We start from the raw sequence: 24,755 nt of genomic DNA on the forward strand, positions 1-24,755 counted from the left end.
AAGTCCCCCCTGAAAAATGATGCATTTGGAAATATATTTTTTAAATATGTATTTTTAGAAAACAACTTGCCTCTTTTTCTCTCTCTCCTTTGTAACCATGGATTAGCTTTGTTCTACAGGTGTATTTGTATCTAATGATCAGCATGGATCCTTATATTACTGTCTTTCACTCTTTTGGTTGTCTGAATGTCCATTTCTAATAGATTCTTTAGGAAGGGCTCATGGGATCATTGTAGCCTGAAAGTTGGCAAGTTTATAATAGTTTGTTTGCAGCTTTGTACTTGGAGGTCAATTTGGGTAGATATAAAATCCTGGACTCATATTTCCCTTCCTTGAGTATCTTAAATTTGGGCACTAAGAATTGTTGAAAAATCTACTAACAATCTTGTTTTCTTTTCCTTATTAGTGACTTAGCCTTTTTGCCTGGTTGTCCAGTGATTTTTTTTTTTCTTTAAAGTAGTTTTAACTATGGGGCACCTGGGTGGCTCAGTTAAGTGTCCCACTCTTGATTTCACAGTTTGTGAGTTCGAGCCCCACATTGGGCTCTGCACTCTCAGCACCAAGCCTGCTTGGGATTCTCTCTCTCTTCTCTCTCTGCCCCTCCCTCGCTTGCACGTGCTTGCTCTCTCTCTCTCAAAATAAATAAATAAACTTTAAAGAAAAATAAAGTAGTTTTAATTATGATTCCTTGTTGGCCATGCTAACATGGTTATGGTATCCTTTTAATATATAATTCCGGGATTTTTTCCAAATTTTAGAAAAATGTTCTGGAATTATAGTTTTAATGTTTATTTTGTTCTATTGTTTGGCATTCTTTGCAATCTCAGTCATATTTATATTGGGCTTATTTTTGTTTTTTGTTTTTTACACTTCTGTGTGTATCACTTTCTATTGAATATATTTTAAATCTCATTTAAGTTTTTTTTCCTTATTGAAGTTCAGTTGACATACAATGTTATATTAGATTTGGGTGTACAACATAGTGATTTGGCAATTCACACATTCAGTGCTCACTATGATAAATGTAGTTATCTGTCACCACATAACATTATTATAATATTATTGATGATGTTCCCCATGCTGTACTTTTCATCTCTGTGGCTTATTTATATTTTATAACTGGAATTTTGTACCTCTTAATTCTCTTCACCTATTTTGCCAATCTTCTCATCCACTTCCCCTCTGGCAACCACCAGTTTGTTCTCTGTATTTAAGAGGTTTTTTTTTTTTTTTTTTTTTGTCTGTTTGTATTGATACATTTGGAAATATATTTCTTAAAATATATATTTTTTATTTTTTTCCATTTTATTATTGTTTTATTTTTTTAATATCAAATTTATTGTCAAATTGGTTTCCATACAACACCCAGTGCTCATCCCAACAGGTACCCTCCTCAATGCCCATCACCCACTTTCCCCTCCCCCCCCAACCCGCATCAACCCTCAGTTTATTCTCAGTATTTAAGAGTCTCTTATGGTTTGCCTTATTCCCTCTGTAAGTTTTTTTTTTCCCTCCCCCTTCTCCTCTCCCCTGATCTTCTGTTGAGTTTCTCAGGATCCACATATGAGTGAAAACATATGGTATCTGTCTTTCTCTGCCTGACTTATTTCACTTAGCATAACATTCTCCAGTTGCTACATCCATGTTGCTACAAATGGCCAGATTTCATTCTTTCTCATTGCCAAGTAGTATTCCATTGTATATATAAACCACATCTTCTTTATCCATTCGTCAGTTGATGGACATTTAGGCTCTTTGAAATATATATATTTTAAAAACTACTCAGCCTGCATGATTTTTTAATGTGGAAAGTATTCTGTCACCATCAGTATATTTTATTTTAGTAGTGGTCTGGTGACTCCATTTCTTAATGAATAACACATACACATACATACACAAACATACATGTATGTATATATTCCCACACACATATATGCATTTGGCATAGTCTGCTAGGGAATATGCTACTGTGAATATTAATGTTATTGGCAAGTGATCAGACTTTCTAGTCTTCAGTGATATTTTTCATCATCCAGATGAATTTTAACAAAATAAATTCCTTTTGTTTAAAGGTCTGAAATTCTTAATTCATTTTTAGGCTATTTTCATACAGCTGCCGTAAAATTTTTGGTAAAGCCATCAATTGTTTAAAAATTATTCTATTTAACATTATTCATATTAAAATTCTATTTCTCAGGATTGGCATGAGATCATTTTTAAGTAAAGTACCAATTATTGTTCATTGTCAGCTACCATGGTTCCTGTTGCCCTGTTGGGGATCATGTGCCTGTAGCCTCGGGAGGAGAACCACCGTTTGTGTCGACAGTGATAATCATTTCTGGTCATTAGGATCTCAGGGTAGCATTCGTAACTAAACACTGAACAGGAATTAGGATGATGGTACTTAATCTCACATTTATTTCTCTTTCAAGAATTAAATAAAATCTGTTTCATGTAGTTTGACATTTTATCCTGCTTTTTTGTAGAAAGGAAGATGGTGAACAACACGTACAAATGAAGTCCTTCAGGTACATTAAATTGTGAGATTGGCACGTGGTGGGTGGAAAAGGCTGCACATGCAAACCTTTAGCCAAAGTGAAAGGCAACATCAAGACAGAATTGGTTCACGAATATGAGGTTTTTCTATCTACTTTCTTTTCTATCTACTTGAATAACATTTTGTCTTAAGATGCCTCTAAATTTTTCTTACAAGAGCTGTTTATTAAAATATTTCCCTTAAGCACTAGAGAAGAGTGGGTTCCTTATATAAACAAATATATAACCAAACATAAACAAAATATAAACAAACGATTACTGATGAGGAGCTTCTGATGGTTAGGAATTCATCATCGTAAAATTCTCTGTCAGTTGTTTCAACGTAGTCTCAACATCAACAAAAATTTTTCTAGATCTGGCCACCTGGCCGCATCTCAGTGTTGCTTTTTCTTCATTTATTCTGGCTTTTGATGTGATTTACAAAACTCTGGCATGGGTCAGAGTGGCAATAACAGTACACCGAATTAAGAGCCAGAGCCCTGCTGCTCCATTATGAAGTGAGCACCAGCCTCTGGGAAGCATGCCTTTCCTTCATAGGATCGTCCAGATGTCTTGTCAAGTGCATCTCCTTGAAGAAAAGAACTTTATTCAAATGCTAGCTATTGTGCCTTCCTCTGGGTTCCCTGGTTCCTACCGTCATCATTCATTGTTCTCCACAGTGGCCTTGGTCCCACCTGTCCTCACCTGTCTCTAACCCACAGCTTTGAGAGCACCCTGTCTGCTGTACAGCCGTGGCATCGGGCATCTCTGTCCATTGCTGTTGTCCGTGCTGGTGGGTAATACTGGTAGAAACAAGAGGTGATCATTCTAACACGAGGATAACTATAACATTCTTCTAACCATTAAGTTTTAATCTAAAAATTACTCGTGAATAGACCAAAGTATGAGTGCATAAGTAAATTTTATGTGAATACACATATAATTTTAATTCCATCCCGTTCACTCAAAAGGACATAGTTTGTTCCAGGAATGGCATTACCCAAGTGTGAATGGTTGGGGGAGAGGGAAGTATTATCTCCATCAGTCTCCTTCAGTGTTCTCCCCTCCCCCACTCTTTTATGTAGAAAAATTACATTTTCTTTCATCTAATTTAAAGTTGCCGTAGGGGCGCTTGGGTGGCTCAGTCTGTTAAATGTCCGACTTCAGCTCAGGTCATAATCTCGTGGGTCATGGGTTTGAACCCTGCATCAGGCTCTGTGCTGACAGTTCAGAGCCTGGAGCCTGCTTCAGATTTTGTCTCCCTCTCTCTTTCTGCCCCTCCCCCACTCACGCTCTGTCTGCCTCTTGCTCCCAAAAATAAACATGAAAAAATTTTTAGAAAATAAAGTTGTTATAGAAATAGCTCCAAGCAAGTCTCCTACTTCTTACCCATCAGATTGTCCTTTGAAAACTCTTCTTACGTGGAAATTCTGGAGTTGCCATGATCTGAGTATTCTAAGAGAAACAGACAAATGCTTACAGTTAAGCGTGAAGAGTAAAATAGCCTAATTCTTGAAATGTAAGATCCACATTTTCCCCCTACATTTTCCCAGCTGTGAAAAATGTCTTATCAATGGCATCTTCCTGCTAATTGGCAATGTTTTTCTTGCCTTCTGATGTATTAACACTGAATTTCCAACAGATGGTGGCTTAGGTTTGGTGACATATGGTAACAGTATAAAAGGTACTGAGGTAGTGGAGAGAGGGAAGTGATTAATCATGCAGTAGTCATAGAAAGTTTTCGGGAGAATAACCGAGCTGGGTTTTGAAGAAGTAGGATTTTTCTATGAATATAGAAGGGAAGGATATTCTAAGCCTAGTAAAGAGCAAGTCAGTGGAGATGTGAGAGGACTTGGCATGTTTGAGGACTAGCAAGTCATTTGGCGCTGCTACTAAATAACACTTGGAGAGGTAGGGAAAGCATGGAGAGATGGAACTGACTGAGGGCACACGCCAGGGCATGGTGAACCTTGAGATGTCATTAGGGAGTTTGGCTCTTCCTCTTAGGCAGTGGAAATGTATTTAGCAGCTTTATGCGGTGGAATTTGATGACTTCATTTGTTTTAGAATAATTTTGGAAGCGGCGGTTTGTATAGACTGGAAGAGGAAGACACTAGAAAGTATAGCAGGTTAAAAGGCTTTTGGGGATAGTGCAGTGAGCTATCGCCTAATGAATTAAGGTGGCGACCAATGGATGGAGAGGAAGAGAAGACATATTTAAGAACTAGAACCTATAGGAATTTGTGATTATGTGGTTCCTCAGAGTAAAGAAGGAAGGGTTTAGAATGACCCTAGTGATGTCAGCAACCAAGATAAACTCTATAGAAGGAGTAAATCAGGGGTAATGGAGGAAGGAGAAATAAAATGGGGCAAATTGCAAAGAATGTATTCAGTGTGGGATTACTTGAGGCTTAAGGCGCTTGTGAATCACATAGGTGTGTAATTCAAGTTCTGAAGGTCGGGGCCTGGGTGAGGTATGAATGAGGTAGGGATTTCGTAGTAAGCAGCTTACGTACAATTGTAAAGTCTTTGCAGAAAGGAGGTATCTCAGGGTGAAGCTGTAAGGTGAGGAAAGAGTATAGCCAAACAGGGAATCTTGGGGACACCACTGTTTAAGGATCGAAGAGCTGATAAAGAGACTAAGGGGACTGAGCTGAGCAGGAGGAATGCAGGAGCAGGAACGGTCCCAGAAGCCGGAAAAAGAATAAGAAATGTCAGTACTGTCAAATTCAAGTCAGGGATCAGCAAGGAACTGCATAAAATAAGGACACTAGAAATAGTTTCAGTGGGTCAGTGTCTGTGGGAGGTTGATTTTAATAGATGGAAAGCCTGTGAAGTGAAAGACATAGTGGAGATGGTGTTCTTCCCAGCAAGCTGGCTGAGAAGGGAAGATGGCAAGGAAAAAAATCCCTAGAATTGGGAAAAGGTTGTTTCCCCCGGCCCCCCGGAAGGAGAGATTTGCACACACTTGTAGCCCCATGGGAAGGAGCTGTGGAAGAGAGTGACCTTAAGATGCTGATAACTGCCGGGGCTCCTGGGTGGCTCGGTCGGTAAACTTCCGACTTCGGCTCAGGTCATGATCACGCAGCTTAAGAGTTCGAGCCCCGTGTTGGGTTCTGTGCTGACAGTTCAGAGCCTGGAGCCTGCTTGGAATTCTGCGTCTCCCTCTTTCCACCCCTCCCTTCTCTGTCTCTGTCTGTCTCAAAACTAAACATTAAAAAAAAAAAAAAAAAAAAAAAGATGCTGATAACTGCTGATGATAATACCCGGGAGGAGTGAGCTGCAATGGAAGGCTACTCAACTCTTCCTCTGAAGACAGGAAAACTACCCGCGTGGTTCTCAGACACATCTTAATTCTTTTTTTTTTTTTTTTAAATTTTTAAAATTAAAATTTTTCTTTTTTTCAACGTTTATTTATTTTTGGGACAGAGAGAGACAGAGCATGAACGGGGGAGGGGCAGAGAGAGAGGGAGACACAGAATCGGAAGCAGGCTCCAGGCTCCGAGCCATCAGCCCAGAGCCCGACGCGGGGCTCGAACTCACGGACCGTGAGATCGTGACCTGGCTGAAGTCGGACGCTTAACCGACTGCGCCACCCAGGCGCCCCCGACACATCTTAATTCTTGAAGGCTTGCAGAAATCAGATAGGGAGGAAGGAGCAGGGGTAGTTGGTGGGGTGAAAGCTCCGTGAATGAGCACCGTCCCTGTGCTCAGCAGCGCCCTCCTCTTCCCTGAACTGCCAGTGCAGGGCCAGAGTTGGGAGCTAGGACCGCGTGTGCTTGGGGGCCTCCTCTGGCTCCAGCTGGTGCCTCTGGGGGAACCGTGGGTCTGCTCATTGTTAAAATAAAGGAGGTTCTTTTCCTTCTTAGAGAAGCTCATAGTCAAACTGAAAAGCGGAGGAGAGATAAAATGAATAACCTGATTGAAGAACTGTCTGCAATGATCCCTCAGTGCAATCCCGTGGCACGTAGACTGGACAAACTTACGGTTTTAAGAATGGCTGTCCAACACGTGAGATCTTTAAAAGGTGAGTTTGGAAGTGGCTTCCACACTTGGATTTGTGAAGTCCTCCCTGTAATCAAGGTACTTGATTCATTCGTTCTGTTGTTATTGGCTACTGAGATTCTGTGCAGATGTGTCTTTCAGCTTTATAGGCATCAGTTTTTTATAGGCATCAATCTTGATACTTGCTGATATTCTGTATGTGGAGAGAACACGACTCTAGATATCGAAAATCTTGGTTTCACTAAAAGCTTTATCTTAAGTGCACACAGTACATTTTTCCATTTGTGTCATCTTCCAAGTCTTTTATCAATGTCTTACAGTTTTCGGAGTATAGTTCTTCCACTTCCTTGGTCAGAATTATTCCTAGGTATTTTATTATTTTTGATGCAATGCTAAATGTAATTGTTCTATTAATTTCTCCTTCTGCTAGTTATTAGTGTATAGAAGGGCAATGGATTTTTGTATATTGATTTTGTATCCTGCAACTTCACTGAATTCATTTATTAGTTCTAATAGTTTTTTGGTGGAATCTGTAGGATTGTCTCTGTATAGTATTTTGTCATCTGCTTATAGTGACAGTTCTACTCCTTCCTCACCAGTTTGGATGCCTCTTCTTTCTTTTTCTTATCTGATTGCTGTGGCTAAGACTTCCAGTACTATGGTGAATAAAAGCAGTAAGAATGAGCATCCTCATCTTCTTCCTGATCTTAGAGGAAAAGCATTCAGCTTTTTACCACTAAGGATGAAGTTAGCTCTGGGTTTGTCATTTATAGCATTTATTATGTTATGTTCCCTCTGTACCCACTTTGCTGAGTTTATCTAAATATTGTGTTTGCCAAATGCTTTTTCCTGCATCTGTTGAGGTGATCATATGATTTTTATCTTTCATTTTATAACATGGTGTATTCTGATTGATTTGCAGATACCAAACCATCCTTGCATCTCTGGAACAAATCCCACTTGATCATGGTGAATGATCCTTTTAATGTATTGTTAAATTTGGTTTGGTAGTATGTTGCTGAGGATTTTTGTGTTCTTCAGGGCTATTGGTCTGTAATTTTCTTGTTTTGTAGTGTCTTTATCTGGTTTTGCAATCAGGGTAATGCTGACCTCATAGAATGAATTTGGAAGTTTCCCTTTCTCTTCTATATTTTGGAATGATTTGAGAAAGGTAGATATTAATTCTTCTTTAAATGATTGGTAGAATTCAGTGATGTAGCCATCTGGCCCTGGACTTTTGTTTATTGAGAATTTTTTGACTACTGACTCAATTTCATTGCTGGTAATTGTTCAGATTCTTTTTTCCTGATTCATTTCTGGAAGATTGTACGTTTCTAGAAATGTATCCATTTCTTCTAGTTTGTCTAATTTGTTTGCATAGAATTTTTTGTTCTAGTCTTTTTTAATGCTTTGCAATTTTGCAGTGTTGGTTGTAACTTCTCCTCTTGCATTTCTGATTTTGTTTGATTCTTTTTCTTGATAAATCTGGCTAAAGTTTTAACAATTTTATCTTTTTAAAGAATGAACTCCTAGTTTCATTGATCTTTTCTGGTTGTTTGTTTTTTTGGTCTGTGTTTCATTTATTTCCACTCTGATCTTTATCATTTTCTTCCTTTTACTAACTTTGGGTTTTGTTTGGTTTTTTCCTAGCTCCTTTAGGTATAAAGTTAGATTGAGATTTTTCTTCTTCCTTGAGGTGGGTCTGTATCACTATAAACTTCCCTCTTAGAATTACTTTTGATACATCTCAGGGATTTTGAACCATTGTTTACATTTTCATTTATCTCCATGTATTTTTTCCTTTCCTCTGTGAGTTGTTGACCCATTGGTTGTTTAGTAGCGTGTTTTTTTTAGCCTCTACACATTTGTGTTTTTCCAGGTTTCTTTTTTTAATTGATTTCTAGTTTCATACTGTTGTAGTAGAAAAAGATGTTTGATAGGATTTCAGGTTCTTTTTTTTTTTTTTTCAGTCTTCTTAAATTTATTGAGACTTGTTTTGTGGCCTAACGTGATCTATCCTGGAGAATGTTTCACGCGCACTTGAAAAGAATCTGTATTGTTATTTTGGATGGGATGTTTTGTGTATGTATATCTGTTAAGCCCATCTGTTGTACTCTGTCATTCAAAGCCACTGTTTTGTTATTTTCTGTCTAGGTGATTTATCTGTTGATACAAGTAGGGTGTTAAAGTCCTCTACTATTATTGTATTACTGTTAACTTCTCCCTTTATGTATGTTCGTATTTTCCTTGTGTATTTAGGTGCTCCTATGTTGGATGCATAGGTATTTACAATTTTTATATCCTCTTGTTGGAGCATTCCCTTTATTATTATGTAATAGCCTTCTTAGTTTCTTGTTATTTGTTTTGAAGTCTATTTTGTTGATATAAGTATTGCTACCCCATCTTTTCTTTTGCTTTCATCTGCATGGAATATCTTTTTCCATTCCTTCATTTTCAGTCTGTGTCTTTAGCTCTGAAGTGAGTCTCTTGTAGGCAGCATATAGTTGGGTCTTGTTTTGTTACCCATTGAGTCACTCTATGTTTTTCAATGGGAGCATTAGGTTTATTTACATTTAAAGTAATTATTGATAGGTACATATTGGCATTTTAAAAATTGTTTTCAGGTTGTTTTTGTAGTTCTTCTCCATTCCTTTCTTCTTCTTCTGGTTCCTTCCCTTGTGATTTGATGACTTTCTTTAGTGTGATGCTTAGATTTATTTCTCTTTATTTTCTGTGTATGTATTATAGGTTTTTGGTTGTAGTGACCGTGAGTTTCATATATAAAATCCTAGTATAGAGCAGCCTATATTAAGGTGACGGTCAGTTAACTTTGAACACATTCTAAAAGCACTACATTTGTACTCCCCCTCTCCACATTTTATATATATGATGTCACAGTTTACATCTTTTTTATTTCGTGTATCCTTTGATTTTTATAGATCTAAGACAAAGGTAGTAAAATTATAACTGTCATTCTAGTTTTATAAGGGGTGGATCCACTACCTTTACTACATAGTTGTTTTTACCAGTGAAATATTTTTCTTTCATAGTGTTCTAGTTATAGCCCCTTCTTTTCTGCCTAAGAAGTCCCTTTAACAAAAAATAGTACTTTCAATCACCTCCCTTAGATTTCCACATGTGGTAGAACAGTGGCTTCTCCACTCTAACCAGCTGACTGTGTGCAGATCCGAAGAGCAGGCGGTGGGGAAAAGAACATATAGCCTTGATCCCTTCAATGCCATGCAGAATGGCACAAGCGTGGGGATACTGCTTGGCAGGCTTCCTTTTGGGAGTGTGACTGGAGGTCTCATCTTCATAACTGTTGTGAAATAAGATTCTCTTTTACCCACAGCTGGATCTTGCATAAGTTGTATGCAATATTTCCTTTAAGTCTTTTGGCAGTGAACATTTGCAGGCTCAACTGAGGTCGTTTGATTGCAACCCTAAAATTACCCAACAATTTTCACATTTGTAAGGCCCTGAGGGAGGAGGACCTAAGGGAAAAGCCACAGATCTATCGATTAATTCAACAATCATGCACTGGGCAGCAAGTAGCTTCCTGTCTATGCTGGGAACTTGAAAAGGAAGCAAGATCTCTATGCTCTAGGGGTTCACGGTAAGCAAGAGCAACAGACCCCGGCAGAGATCATTAAAACCTAGTGTGATAAATGCTACAGTGGAAGTATGAGTGACAGGAGCAGCAATAGAAGCTCCGTGGGGATGAGACACTGTCTAAATCCAGAGCAGATTCTGTGGCATGGAGCACAGGTTTTTGCCCTGGGCCCTTCTAAGCTGAAGTGCGGTGATCAAGTACTCCTCGCACATCCTGAGCATACCCTTTAGTCAGTGCTGCCCACAAGTGAGAGGACTTAAGGCCACTGGGTCTGTCTGCATTCCAGGGCATTTACCAGCATATACCCCCAGCTCGCACCACAAAAGCCTAGACGCGGAATCATCAGAGGGCTGCAGGTGGATCGTGTTATTTGGGTCCCTACGTAATTACTTTAAAGACAGAAGGATGGCAAATAATTTTTTGTACTATACTCTGAGCAGTGCTTCTCAAATTAGCTGGGTGGAAGACAAGTGTTATCCACTCCCATCCATTGTGAAATACACTTAATTACTGGAAAAAGGATCGGGGCTGGGATCCACAACAGTGTCAATTCCATAAGGGTCTAAATGCTTGTTCTTAGTTTCTGTACTCACCTGCCACAGTTTGCTGCTGACATTGGTCCGCAGACCACACTTAGAGTAGCCCTTCTTTTCATCATGTGCCTTCAGAGAAACTGTGGGCATTATATGTGTGCAGTCATAACACTGGGGCCCAGTAGGGTACAATGGTACATGCATATAGTCCCAGAAGCAAACCTCCTGGGTTCAAATCTTGGCTCTTTGACTTAAGAGCTGTGTGACTTACTCCCATTATTTAACATTCTAATCCTCAGCTTCTGTATCTGTAACAGGGATGATGCACTTACCTGATAGGGTCATTGTCAAGAGTAAAGAATAATATATATAAAGGACAAGCACAGTGTTTACTCATGTTGGAGTTGGTAAGAGGAGGAGGGGGAGGAATAGTTACTGTGATTTCGATCATTTTAACCTAATGAACACTGTCATAAAGGTGAGCAATCATGTTTCCTCATTGGTTTTTGCCCGCAGAAATCTGAGAATCCAAATTCATTATCCCTCATTGGCACATGTACAGAATGTCACGGCATGCATTTTATTAACACACCTCACCCTAGCTTTAGCTCTGCCCTTGCTCCCCTCATTTTCTCAAGAGCACGTCCTCACTCACTGTCAGGGCTCGCCTATTCTGGCCAATTTACCCTGACAGGGTTTCCCCAGCATCCCTCTGCCAACCTTGCTTCAAGCCAGACAAGCATTTATCACTGCTTTGCTCAAATTGATGTATTGCTGTACCCTGGCCTGGAACGCAGTCTGTATCTTTCAGCTCTTTCTCAACTTCCTCCCACCAGGTTGCTGTGTAGTAATTATAACAAGAAATCGTTTGAGGGAATTCTTGGTGGCCTACCTAGAAGATAGATTCTGAAAAATAGATTTTTTTTTTTTTTAAGAGAGAGAGCATGAAATCTGGGGAGAGACAAAGAGAGAGAGAAAATCTTAATCAGGCTCCATGCTCAGCACAGAGCCCCACATGGGGCTTGATCCCATCACCCGGGATCATGACCTGACCCAAAATTAAGAGTCGGTCATTCAACTGACTGAGCTACCCAGGTACCCCTGACAGGTTTTCGTTTACTTATGCAAGGCTCATAATGGTGCTACCAATCTGAGAAAACGTTATCAAATCATACCATGAGGTGTGATTCCCTCCCCCCGCCCCCCATCACTTAGGTATTTTGTGAGTTTGAGCTGCAAATCCATCCAAGGACCACTATGTAGTTAAAATATCTCAAGGTAGAGGGGAGGACCCTCTCAGGGCATTAACCCATCTTTCTCTTGCAAAACCAACTTTTCTTGCGATCCTCAGGAAGAAGGCTTGGGGTTAGGGATGTTGAGAAGTAAAAGGGAGGGAAAGTTGATTTACCTGTGAATCACCCTTGCCTGGAGGTTATCTGGAGACTGGGCACCTAGGCTTGGTGGACTGTCCCCTGCGCCCCCTTGTGGCCACAAAGGGCTTTCTCCTGTCAAGGTGGGTAGATGCCTTCAGGGCAAATGTGATTTGGTGCTTCCCTTACTTCTCTCATTCAACTTTGACCTAGGTTTTGACCTGCTGATTCCTTATTTTGCCAGCTGTTCAGTTACTTTAATACAATATACTCTGTGCTTAGGGCTTGAATTATTTCGTTTATATTTTATACATATTTGTATATTATCAGAATTCTCCCTATGATTTTTAAAGAGCTATATGGAAAATTTTATGAATCCATAGAAATGGTTTAAAATTCCACAGTTTTCCTCTTTGGGGTAATTCACATGATCAGTTTTAATAAGCTAAGAAATTATAGAAATAACTAGATTCTTGAATATTGTTGCATGTTGTAGTGTTAGAGATATCACTCTTTTTAAATACAGCTCCTACTGTCTACACATCTAAGTATAAGGGAATAAGTAGTTCTAAGAATTTACAGCATAAAAGCAGGACATTTTAATTTAGTAATAATGAAAGAATGATCACAATGAGGTCTTAGAAAGTGCTAAAAGAGAAAATACCATTTTCAATATTGGCAGGAGCAACAGTGCTAATGTTCACTGAGCACTTACTACGTTTCCAACTCTACACTATTTTCCATAACTTTTGGATTTATTTTTAGGTATGACTAACACTTATGCAGGAGATAATTATAGACCTTCATTTATTCAGGATAATGAGCTCAGACACTTAATCCTTAAGGTAAGTAAAGAGATCTATTTGTCTAAGCTGCATTTGTCCTTTGTACTTTGCTTGAGTAGGACACAGACTTTCTTCAGTTTGCTTCCAGTTGTAAACACACGGGACTCTCTATTACACCACATTTCCCTTAATACAAAAATAAGTTGCACAAGTAACTGTGTCTTAGCGTGGGATGCTGCAAGTAGAGACGGGGTAGGTACTTTCCAATGTACAGAGCAAAGCTTGTCTTTAATGCTAAACTTACACCACCTACTGCACTCACCTCCTATGCCATGGGATCTGTTCCCCTGTCACCACCACCTTCAAAGTCATCTACCTCATATCCTATTCCTTCAGGATACTGTTCTCTGAACATTAGCCAGTTACTATTATGAGCTATCAGTTGATGCTTTGACATTTCTGTTCTCATCATTACACATGCATGGGTTTTCAGATTCACTGGTCTACAGGTTTATTTGACATGGAAAATATGGCCATGTCATTGGCTTATCCTGCCCCCAGGAGGTGATAAGTGTCTTGATCTTGTGCTATGACTCCTGGCCTTTAAGCCGCAGAATGATTAAACAGAAAGATTCTTTATATATATATATATATACATATATATATATATATATGTATGTATGTATATATATATATACATACTTGTCCCTTTTTCTTCTAATTTTTTTTAAATATGAAATGTATTGTCAAATTGGTTTCCATACAACACCCAGTGCTCATCCCAACAGGTGCCCTCCTCAATACCCATTACCCACCCTCCCACCCCCCAGCAACCCTCAGTTTGTTCTCAGTTTTTAAGAGTCTCTTATGTTTTGGCTCCCTCCCTCTCTAACCTTCTTTTTTCTTCTAATTAAAAAAAAAATTTTTTTAATGTTTATTATTGAGAGACAGAGAGAGAGAGACAGAGTATGAGCAGGGGAGGGGCAGAGAGAGGAGGAGACACAGAATCCGAAACAGGCTCCAGGCTCTGAGCTGTCAGCACAGAGCCCGACGCGGGGCTCGAACTCACAGACCGCGAGATCATGACCTGAGCCAAAGTCGGACACTCAACCAACTGAGCCACCCAGGCGCCCCAATGTTTATTTATTTTTGAGAGAGACAGAGCATGAGCAGGGGAGGGGCAGAGCGAGAAGGGGACACAGAATCCCAAGTAGGCTTCAGGCTCTGAGCTGTCAGCACAGAGCCTGACATGGGGCTTGAACCCACAAACCGCAAGATCATGACCTGAACTGAAGTCAGACGCTTAACCCACTGAGCCACCCAGGTGCCCCGAAGATGAAGATTTTTAAAGTTAGAAAAATGTATAATATGCTTTGGAAACTTTCTCACCAATCTTTAGGTGTTTCTTTCATTCATAATATATACTGGTTCTGCCCGTATAGAATATGTCTGCCTAAGTCACTTCATGTTTGTTTCCAGTTAGTAGAAATTAATCAAGGAAATGTCCAATGGAAATGGAGTGCCAGACTCATCCTGTGTCCATACCTATCCATTTCCATATAGGTTGCTTCCCAAAGGATGTCCTGGGCAGATTTCAGTGGGAGTAGCTGATGTTAGAATTTTTTTAATTTAGTTTTAAATGAGCGGCACCTTATCATAATTCAAAAAGTATATCTATCATAGGATGTCTTCTCTTTTCCTTGTCCCTAATCTACACAGTCCCTTCATCTCATAACATCTTTGGGAAAGTGTTATGGATGTGTTTTGATATCTTTATAGTTTCTGTATGCGGTATAGAATTTGGTATAGGTGTTTTTTGTATTAGAAAATCTCTCAACCATATATTCCATGGCTAAACTTTCCATGTCAAAAACGAGTTTAGATTGGAGTTCATTCAATTTGATGTTCTTCACAAATCCTTTTACATCTTAAGAAAATTTCCTAATTTTACTAGCTCTATGAACACTCTTAGTTTTTTTTGTTTTGTTTTGTTAAGTTTGAGAGACACAGAGAGATTGTGAGCGGGGTAGGGGCAAAGAGAGAGGGAGAATCTCAAGCAGGATCTGTTATGTCAGCACAGAGCCTGATGTGGGGCTTAAACTCGTGAACTGTGAGATCACGACCTGAACCAATTCAAGAGTCTGATGCTCAACCAACTGAGCCACCCAGCTGCCCCAACCACTCTTAGTTTTATCGCTACAGCAATTTCACAGTCTCTGAATGTGTGTAAGAAAGAAGATATTTAAAAATATTTACTTTTATATTTTTAAATCCTAGACTGCAGAAGGCTTCCTATTTGTGGTTGGATGTGAAAGAGGAAAAATTCTCTTCGTTTCAAAATCAGTCTCCAAAACACTTAATTATGATCAGGTATCCAAAACTGAGGATATTTTCCGCCTGATGTTTAATTTTTTTTGAACAAATACTTACTTCTGGGTTCTCCTCCTGAACCCTGTCTTCCCACTGTGCTGGGGGCTGAGGTTTGCTTGATTAGAAGAACTCCAAGAGAGATGGAAAGAGTATGGGTGTTTATTACTGACAAGAGTGTTCACTTCTTGACCTCCAGCAAGTTAATTTTCCTGAGCCTGAACTTTCTCATAAGTAAAAAGGGGAAATGGTGGTTACATGGGTCTCTTAGGATGTAAAGACATAGCTGTCATATTTGAGACTGAAAAATGTTAGTTGCCCTTCTGTTTCCTCCAAAAGACAGCATTATTATATATTATTAGGTTATATGCATTGCGTGTTAGCTTTTGCTCTAATCTCTGGCAACAAACTCTAAAATACATCTTTTATTTATCTAGCTTTGTAATCTCTTTACCTCCTCATTCCTGAACACCATTTAATTTAAATTAATAAATTAATACTTGCCAGTAATAAAAAAGTTACTCAAAAGCTATAGCACTAACAATAATCCACCAGAGTGAATAAACTAGCACCTGTGGTCTCCTTTATTCATTTTAAGTTTATTTATTTATTTTGAGAGGGAAAGAGTGAGAGAGAGAGAGAGACAGAGAGAGAATCCCAAGAAGGCTCCTTGCTGTCAGTGCAGAGCCTGACGTGGGGCTCGATCTCATGCACCGTGAGATCATGCTGTGGTCTCCTTTAAAATAGAAATCAAATTGACCACGGGTTTAATCTTAAATAACTCCCATTAATTTCACCTATTTTATCCCCAAACATGAAAATTTGGAGAGATACAAGATTCATAGATAAAAAGAAGAGGTGCTGCGAACTTACTTATGGAAGGAGTAAGAACCCAATGAATCATACAGCTGGTTTTAGCTGCCTAAGGGACACAAAAGCAGGGCAAGACGTGGTTATTTTCCAACAGAAGATAGAGAACACCATGCACACACACATGTGAAGATAACAATTCAGGATAGCACATAAGTTCCAAATTAGTGACATGGGCACTGACTACTCAGGAGGACTTTGAAATCCCCACCATCATACGGGGTCTGGTCCTCAGCTTTTTAGACTCATAAACCAGGTTTTCTTTGAGGCAAAGAGTTATGGGTATAAACTTCTATTAACCAATGACACAGTCGATTGATTTATAAAATGCTAGTTTTAAAAATATGAGATATCTAACTGCCACCAGGCTAATTGTATCAGCTGGTCCATTTGTTCTGCCTTCTATAATATCTACCTAGCTAATAAAGGATTTCACAAGAAGGGTAATCACTGTGGGTCAGGGAAGGCTTCACATACAAAGTAGAATGTCTGCTTAGGCTTTAAGATGAGCAGACAAGGGAAGGAAGACATTTCAAGTTGAGGAGGGAGTCTGGGGAGTAAAAGGCAATTGACTAGAGTGGCTAGGGAATTTTGAGTTTGTAGAGAAAGGAGTAATGAATTCTAGATAATGAGACCATACAAGTAAAAGCATAGAGTAGGAATGCTCTACATATTGGGAGAATGGGAATGGGAAGTGGAAGGTGTTCCAGGTTTGATTTTTTTTTTTTAATGTTTATTTATCAGAGAGAGGGGGAGAGAGCAAGAATCCCAAGTAGACTGCACACTGTCAGTGCAGAGCCCAAGGAGGGGCTGGATCTCATGAACTGCCGGATCATGACCTGAACTGAAACAAAGTGTCGGACACTTAACTGACTGAGCCACCCAGGCACCCCAAATTCTGTTTTTCAATAGTATAGTGATTTTTTAAAAAATCTGAGTCACACCATAAAATTACAGATTCTCTGTGACTTCCATATTATATTATAATGACAATCTCTTTACTTTTACCACGTAAAAAAAAGTTTAAATCATAATAAGATTTAGAAGTAACAAGCGAATTGGGGGACGTTCACAAGAGTCCACTGAACATTAGCAATTACGTGTCTGTGATTTGTGTGTTTCCAGATACGGTTTTGTGTGCATGTGTTTCTATCTACAAGTATCACCCTGCTTTTAACACTAAGTTAATGTCACACAGTGCAGTAGATGTATTTTTGAGCTTAAGAAAAAGCCGCTTTAACAGTTTTTACCATACATTTATATGAAGAAATGTAGAAAAATTGTGGTACTAATTTTAAACAAACATCTACCTTATAAATAGGCTAGCTTGACTGGACAAAGCTTATTTGACTTCTTACATCCAAAAGATGTTGCCAAAGTAAAGGAGCAACTTTCTTCTGATATTTCACCAAGGGAGAAGCTGATCGATGCCAAAAGTAAGTGCTCATCTCAGTATGCCTGTGATTTTATGTAAATATGATACTTACTTAAAAGCACAACTATATAATATTTTGAAAATTAGGCAATTATGGTTTTATAAAGAGGAGATTTAGTAAACTTTACAATCATTAACCTCAGAGCTCAAAAAAACAGTATAACTAGAGAATTCCTTCATATTCGTATGAAGATGCTTTGGGGAATATGTGATTATTTCATATTCACTATTTTTCATATGCTAATACAATCTTTATAAGAAAGCATCATTTGGGATTAAAAAAATTGCTGGAGTTTCTATTATTCAGCTACATGCTGATAAACAATTCTCTTTCTTATATGGGTTAGGTTTACTCAGTTTGAAAGACCTTGTTAACTGTACTTTGGAAGTGTAAATATTGTTTATCTTCTCTGAAAAGACCTCCCTGAAAATGTTTAGTGCCAAACAATTATTTATACTGTACTGATGCTTTATGCCATTGATTACTACTAGAGTTAAGGGGGTTTTTTCATTAAAATTTTTTAAAATTTCATTTCTTTTAGATTTCTTTTATTTCTACACCCAGGGCAAAAAAAGGAAGACAAATTACAAGTGTTTAGAAGGTATAAAAATATGATTCCTTGACAAATGCTCTTTTTGGTATATTTCACTTTGTGGTTTACTGTACAATGATGCCATTGCTTTAACCATTTTTCTTTTTCAATTTTCAACACATTTGAAATGTGTCCCTTGACATTTCTTATCTATATGAAAAATTTCTTTTCCACCTGTTCTCCTGCCCCCTCCTGCTATGAAAGCTGATTTGCAAGTTCATAGTAATTTCCACAGTGGAAGGAGTCACGTGTATTCTGGCTTGAGACGATCCTTTTTTTGTCGGATAAGGCGTTGTAAAATCTCTGTCAAAGAAGAGCATGAATGCTTATCCACCTCAAAGAAAAAAGGTATCATCATCTTAAGATGTCAAATGATTTAAGGCATGCATATAAAGTTAGCGTCCTAAAAACTTTCTATACAGAAATAATAAAGTGTATGGTCAAGGCAAATAATTGAGGCCAAAAGCATCAAAGGAAATAAGATTGTTTTTTAACCAGAATTACTAAGACTGGCTCATCATATCTTTCAAATTTATCAGGTAATTACATATTTTATTTATTGCCCAAGTTTTTAATGGTGCTGTTGGAATCAAATGGCAATCAAATGGGAAGAGATTGAAATAAAACTTTTGTTATGAAATACCATTGTTACTTTTAAAATATAAAAGGTAAGTCCTTAAAGAAAAACTGTAATAGTACAAGAGCCCGATTTGATTAATTGGTGAAAGTTTCTTAAGATGTTTCAATTCTTTTAGTTCTTTGGTAAATATTTCTAGTTCTGTTTTCTTCTGATTCTTTTATAGGTTTGTCCTATTTACATTTTGAACTGAGTTAACACTCATCTATTTTACTTAACCGAGAAACTCCAGGGACTACAAGATGTCTCACACTTTTTTGCCTAAGAATATATTAACCTATTATGTATAGGATTTCCTATGCAAATTTTAATGTGAGATTTGCTTTCATATCCTTTAAAAGGATATTTATATAGGGGCGCCTGGGTAGCTTAGTTGGTTAAGTGTCAGACTCTTGATTTGGGCTCAGGTCATGATCTCACAATTCGTAAGTTCAAGCCCCACATCGGGCCCCGCACTGACATTGTGGAGCCTGCTTGGGATTCCCTTTCTCTCCCTCTGCCCTTCCCCAACTTGTGCTCCTGCTCTCTAGCTCTCTCCCTCTCAGAATATATAATATCTCAGAGATATTTATAAAAATCTCAGGATATTTCTATAGAGCTGGAAGATTCTATTTATTTACAAGTTTTGGTCAAGTCTTTTTTGGTGACCACCCAAGATGATAATCACTAAATACTTATTAAGTATATTTCTGTGCCAGATCAGATACTGTGCTAAGTGTTTTAATTCCCATGAAAACACTATTCTTACCCCTGATTTAGAATCAAAGAAGAGAGACTTGAAGAGATTCAATAACTTGCAGAAAGGGAACTAGGCAAAACTCACACTCAAACCTAAATCCCCTGCTCGTCTGTTACACTCTAAAGAAACATAAGTGGAATGAATCAGCAGTCATAAGAGAGGAACTGTTTTAATCCATCAATTGCTGCCCTCTTGCCCTTGGCTCTGAGTGCAAGAGTTGCCCCCTGGGGGTGAAGTCACAACTGACCTGGTAATGAAGAGGCTGTGGAATCCAGCTGACTGTGATCAAATTTTGCTTTATCACTTGCTAGCTCTGTAGTAGTGAACAAGTTTCTTAATCCCTCTGAGCCAAGTTTCCTTATCTATAAAACAAGATTATTCACAGGATTGTATGTTTTGTGGAGTAGGTAAGTGCATTGATTCTGGAACCAAACTGTTGAGGTTTAAATCCTAACTTGTGATTAACTTTGTGACTTAAGATAAATTACTAAATCCTTCTGGGTCTTACTCTTTTCAACTATAAAAAGAAAATTACAGAACCTCCTAGGGTAGTTTTTAGGATTAAATGAGTTAATACATGTGATGTGCTTACCATGGTTCCTAGCATAGTAACACTAGATAAATGTTAGGAGCTGTTATGAGTATTACTAGAAGTAATGCATGTAAACTCTTAGGACCGTGCAAGCAGATGATGTTGTCATTACCTCAGGGTGCCTGTTTTCTCTGCCTTCCTTCCCAAGTCAGCCAATTCATCTTATATTTGACATTGCCATATAATGTAGAACTAGTCTCCAAGGGCAAGAATATTCCTTCTGCATGGATGGTCCAAGGAGTCATGCTCCATGTAGACCCTGGACTGTAGTACATTTTACCCTTAGGATTTAACTGGAAGTAAACCAATATCATATTGGGTAGATCCAACCATAAGTGAATCCCTTAATCTATACAGCAATCCATGTGAGAGAAAAACATGGCAGCCAATGACCGAGATCTCGGTGGTGTTTTACACAAGTTGTAAGTTGAGTAAAGTCTAAAATTATCAGGTTTTGTAAGTGTTTTAGAGATTAATGGTTCTGGTCCAAGATGGCGACATAGGGAGACCCTGAACTCACCTCCTCCACAGACACACCAAATCTATGCTTATTTATAGAGTACTTCCTCCTAAAGAAGATCTGAGGGCTGACTGAACAGCTTGTGCACAATACAAGACCACATACAGAATGGCACAGTAACAAAGGGAAACCCTAGCCGACACTGTGAACTGTAGTGGGGAGGAATAGTACTGAGGGACTCTGAGGAGATTTGTCTGCCCTGGGACACACAAAAAAGCCACACTTTAAAAATGCAACTAGAATATACAGGAACCAGCCCTACAACCTTGTCAAATGGCAGGGAGCTACTGGAACTCTCTCCAAGTCAGAGAGGCTGATGAACACTATGGTTCACATTCCTCCTCCAACTTGATAGTATGGATGAGAGCAGGGTCTGGGTGACCTAGCTGGCCTTCTGCCTCATTGAGCCCCAGACCCCTAGTCTACACCAGCCCGGTTGTCCCACTAAGGCAGCTCCACAACAGTGCAGAACAGGACACCCATGGTCACCTCACTACAGCTCCGGCTGCTTTGCCAAGGTGACACAAGTACAAACCACACTGGAATACTCCAGGCCCACATCACTTCAGTTCCAAACGGTTTGCTAGGGCATCCTAGCGCTCTGGGAACACCTGGTCCATACCCATCTCCACATCATTTGCTCTGCTAGAGCAACTTGTATGCTGAACCCTCCCATACTGTGGCTTGCACCCACTTCAGCTTCAGCTATCCTGCCTGAGCATCCTCTGTGCAGAGAGCCCTGAGATCACCCCAGCCCATGTCTACACTTCAGTTTCAGCTATCCTGCCAGGATTCCCTCTGTGCACAGAGCTCCAGGACCCACTAGCTGGTATACACTTCTCTTTCAGTTGTTCTACCAGAATACCTTCTTTGTGGAGAATCCAGGGACCTCCCTAGCCTATGTCCACTTGAGCTGTCCCACTGGTGCACTTTCTGTGCAGATGGTCCTAAGTCCACCTCAATTTATGCCCAGTTTAGCTCTGGCATCCCACCAGGGCAGTCCCAGCATGGAGTGCCCTAGGACCCCCATTGACACCAGCTACAGTTCCAACCAGCCAAAGTCGCCAGATACAGAGTCCACACAGGGAATGACCATACACAAGACCATTCCTTCAAGTTTAGGAAAAATAGCTGTTCTACCTAATTCATAGAAACAAACACAGAAAGGCAAAATAGGGAGATAGAGGAATGTGCTCCAAATGAAAGAACCTCAGAAAAAGAACTAAATGAAATGGAGTTAAGTAATATGCCTGATAAAGGGTTTAGAGTGACGATCATAAAGATGTTCACCAGATTGGAGAAAAGAGTGGAAGAGCTCAGTGAGAACTTCAACAAAGACAGAATATATAAAAGAAAACTATCAGAGTTGAAGAATACAATTTCTGAAATGAAAAATACACTAGAGGGAATCAACAGATTAATAGATGCAGAAAAACGGATCAGCAGTCTGGAAGATAGGGTAATGGAATGCACCCAAGCTGAAGAGCAAGAAGAAAAAAAGAACTTTAAAAAGAGAGGATAGGTAAGGGATCTCTTCAACAACATCAAGCAAACAAACATTCACATTATAGGAGTCCCAGGAGGAGAAGAGAGGGAAGGGAGGGAGAGACAGAGAAAAGAAAAGAAAAAGAAAGAAAGAAAGAAAGAAGCAGAACACTTATTTGAAGAAATCTCTATTTCAGGGAAGGAAACAGCTGTCCAGATTCAAGAGGCACAAGAGTCCCAAAGAAGATGAACCCAAGGAGGTCTGCACCAGACACATCATAACTAAAATGTTAACAATTAAAGATAGAGAATTTTAAAAGTAGTGAGAGAGAGGGGTGCCTGGGTGGCTCAGTCGGTTGAGCATCCGACCTTAGCTCAGGTCATGATCTTGCAGTCTGTGAGTTCCAGCCCCACGTCAGGCTCTGTGCTGACAGCTCAGAGCCTGGAGCCTGCTTCGGATTCTGTGTCTCCCTCACTCTGTTACCCTCCCCCGCTCATGCTCTGTCTCTCTCTCTGTCAAAAATAAATAAACATTAAAAAAATTAAAAGTAGTGAGAGAGAAGTAATGTGCCACACAAGGGAAACCCCATAAGGCTATTGGCTGATTATGGAGTTGAAATTTTGCAGGCCAGAAGGGAGTGGCATGATATATTCAAAGTGCTGAAAAGAAAAAAAATCTACAACCAGGAATACTCTACCTAGCAAGGTTATCATTAGGAATTGAAAGAGAAATAGAGTTCCCAGACAAATAAAAGGTAAAGGACATCATCACCACTAAACTAGCATTACAAGAAAAGTTAAAGGGACTTCTTGAAGTGGAAAAGAAAAGGCCATACTTAGAAGAAAATTATGAATATCAAGATACAAAATATGACAACATATAAATAAAATGGGGAAAGGAGTAAAAATAAATATTTTAGAATATGTTCAAACTTAAGTGACCATCAACTTAATATGGGCTGCTATATACTTAGGATATTATATATGAACCCCATGGTAACCACAAACCAAACAACTGTAATAGGTACATATAACATAGAAAGAAAGCCAAGCAAAACACTAAAAGTCATCAATCATAAGGGAAGAGAGCAAGAGAAGAACAGAGAAGAACTACAAAAACTACCAGAAAACAATAAACAAAATGGCAATAAGTACATACCTATCAATAATTACTTTAAATGTTAATGGTCTGAATGTTCCAATCAAGGACATAGAGTGATTCCATGGATTAAAAAAACAACACCCTTCTATATGCTGCCTACAAAAGGCTCACTTCAGACCTAAAGACCAATACAGACTTCAAGTGAAGGGATGAAAAAAGATATTCTATGCAAATAGAAGCAAAACAAAAACAAACAAAAAAACCTTGGGTTAGCAGTACTTGTATCAAACAAAATAGACTTTAACATGGAGACTGTAACAAGTGACAAAAGGGGCAATACATAATGATAAAGGGATTAATCCAAGAGGATAGAACAATTGTAAGTATTCATGCATCCAACATAGGAATACCTCAATACATAAAGCAAATATTAACAGATATAGAGGGAGAAATGGACAATAAAATAATAGTATACAATATATACACAGTAATACAAAAATAGTAGAGGACTTTAACACCCCACTTACATCAATGGATAGATTATCCATGTAGAAATCAATAAGGAAACAGTGTCTTTGACACATTAGACTAGATGAACTTAACAGATACATACAGAACATTTCATCCAAAAACAGAATACACATTCTTTTCAAGTACACATGGGGCATTCTCTAAGATAAATCACATGTAGACCACAAAACAAGTCTCCACAAATTTAAGAGAATAGAAATTATACACACATCTTTTCCAACCACAACAATATGACACTAGAAATCAATCACAACAAAAAACTCTTAAAAACAAACACATGAAGACTAAACAATATGCCACTTAACAGTCAATGGGTCAACAAAGAAATCAGAGAGGAAATTTAAAAAAATACATGGAGACAAATAAAAATGTAAACACAATGGTCCAAAATTTTGGAGTGAAAGTACTTCTGAGGTAAGTTCATAGCAATACAAGCCTTCCTCAAAAAAAAAAAAAAAATCTCAAATAGTCTAACCTTACACCTAAAACAATGAGAAAAAGAATAAAGCCCAAGATGAGTAGAAGGAAATAATGAAGAGCAGTACAGAAATAAGTGAAAGAAAATCCAGAAAAGATCAAAGAAACCAAGAGCTACTTCTTTAAAAGATAAAATTGATAAGCTGTTAGTCAAACTCCTCAAAAAGAGATCCCAAAACAGAAATGAGAAGTGTCAACCAGGCAATTAGAGAAGAAATTTAAAAATATATGGAAACAAATGAAAATGAAAATATAACAATCCAAACGCTTTGGGATGCAGCGAAGGCAATCCTGAGAGGAAAATACATTGCAATCCAGGCCTATCTCAAGAAACAAGAAAAATCCCAAATACAAAATCTAACAGCACACCTAAAGGAAATAGAAGCAGAACAGTAAAGATACCCCAAACCCAGCAGAAGAAGAGAAATAATAAAGATCAGAGCAGAAATAAACAATATAGAATCTAAAAGAACAGTAGAGCAGATCATTGAAACCAAGAGTTGGTTTTTTGAAAAAATAAAATTGATAAACCTCTAGCCAGGCTTCTCAAAAAGAAAAGGGAGATG

General features: G+C 38.6%; 1 protein-coding gene across 1 annotated transcript in view; it reads left to right on the plus strand.

Moving 5' to 3' along the window:
- The window catches only part of BMAL2 (basic helix-loop-helix ARNT like 2), a 75,266-nt gene that overhangs the window by 15,283 nt on the left and 35,228 nt on the right, over positions 1-24,755 (plus strand). The window contains exons 2-7 of the mRNA XM_047066891.1: positions 2,487-2,528; positions 6,405-6,562; positions 12,822-12,901; positions 15,119-15,211; positions 17,400-17,514; positions 18,311-18,454. Coding sequence (XP_046922847.1) covers positions 2,487-2,528; positions 6,405-6,562; positions 12,822-12,901; positions 15,119-15,211; positions 17,400-17,514; positions 18,311-18,454 — 632 coding nt within the window. The remainder of the gene's footprint in view (positions 1-2,486; positions 2,529-6,404; positions 6,563-12,821; positions 12,902-15,118; positions 15,212-17,399; positions 17,515-18,310; positions 18,455-24,755) is intronic.

Source organism: Lynx rufus, unplaced genomic scaffold (genome assembly GCF_022079265.1).
Source record: "Lynx rufus isolate CCGP_SWC_20201006 ecotype Redwood Valley unplaced genomic scaffold, mLynRuf1.p SCAF_7, whole genome shotgun sequence".
Taxonomy (NCBI): domain Eukaryota; kingdom Metazoa; phylum Chordata; class Mammalia; order Carnivora; family Felidae; genus Lynx; species Lynx rufus.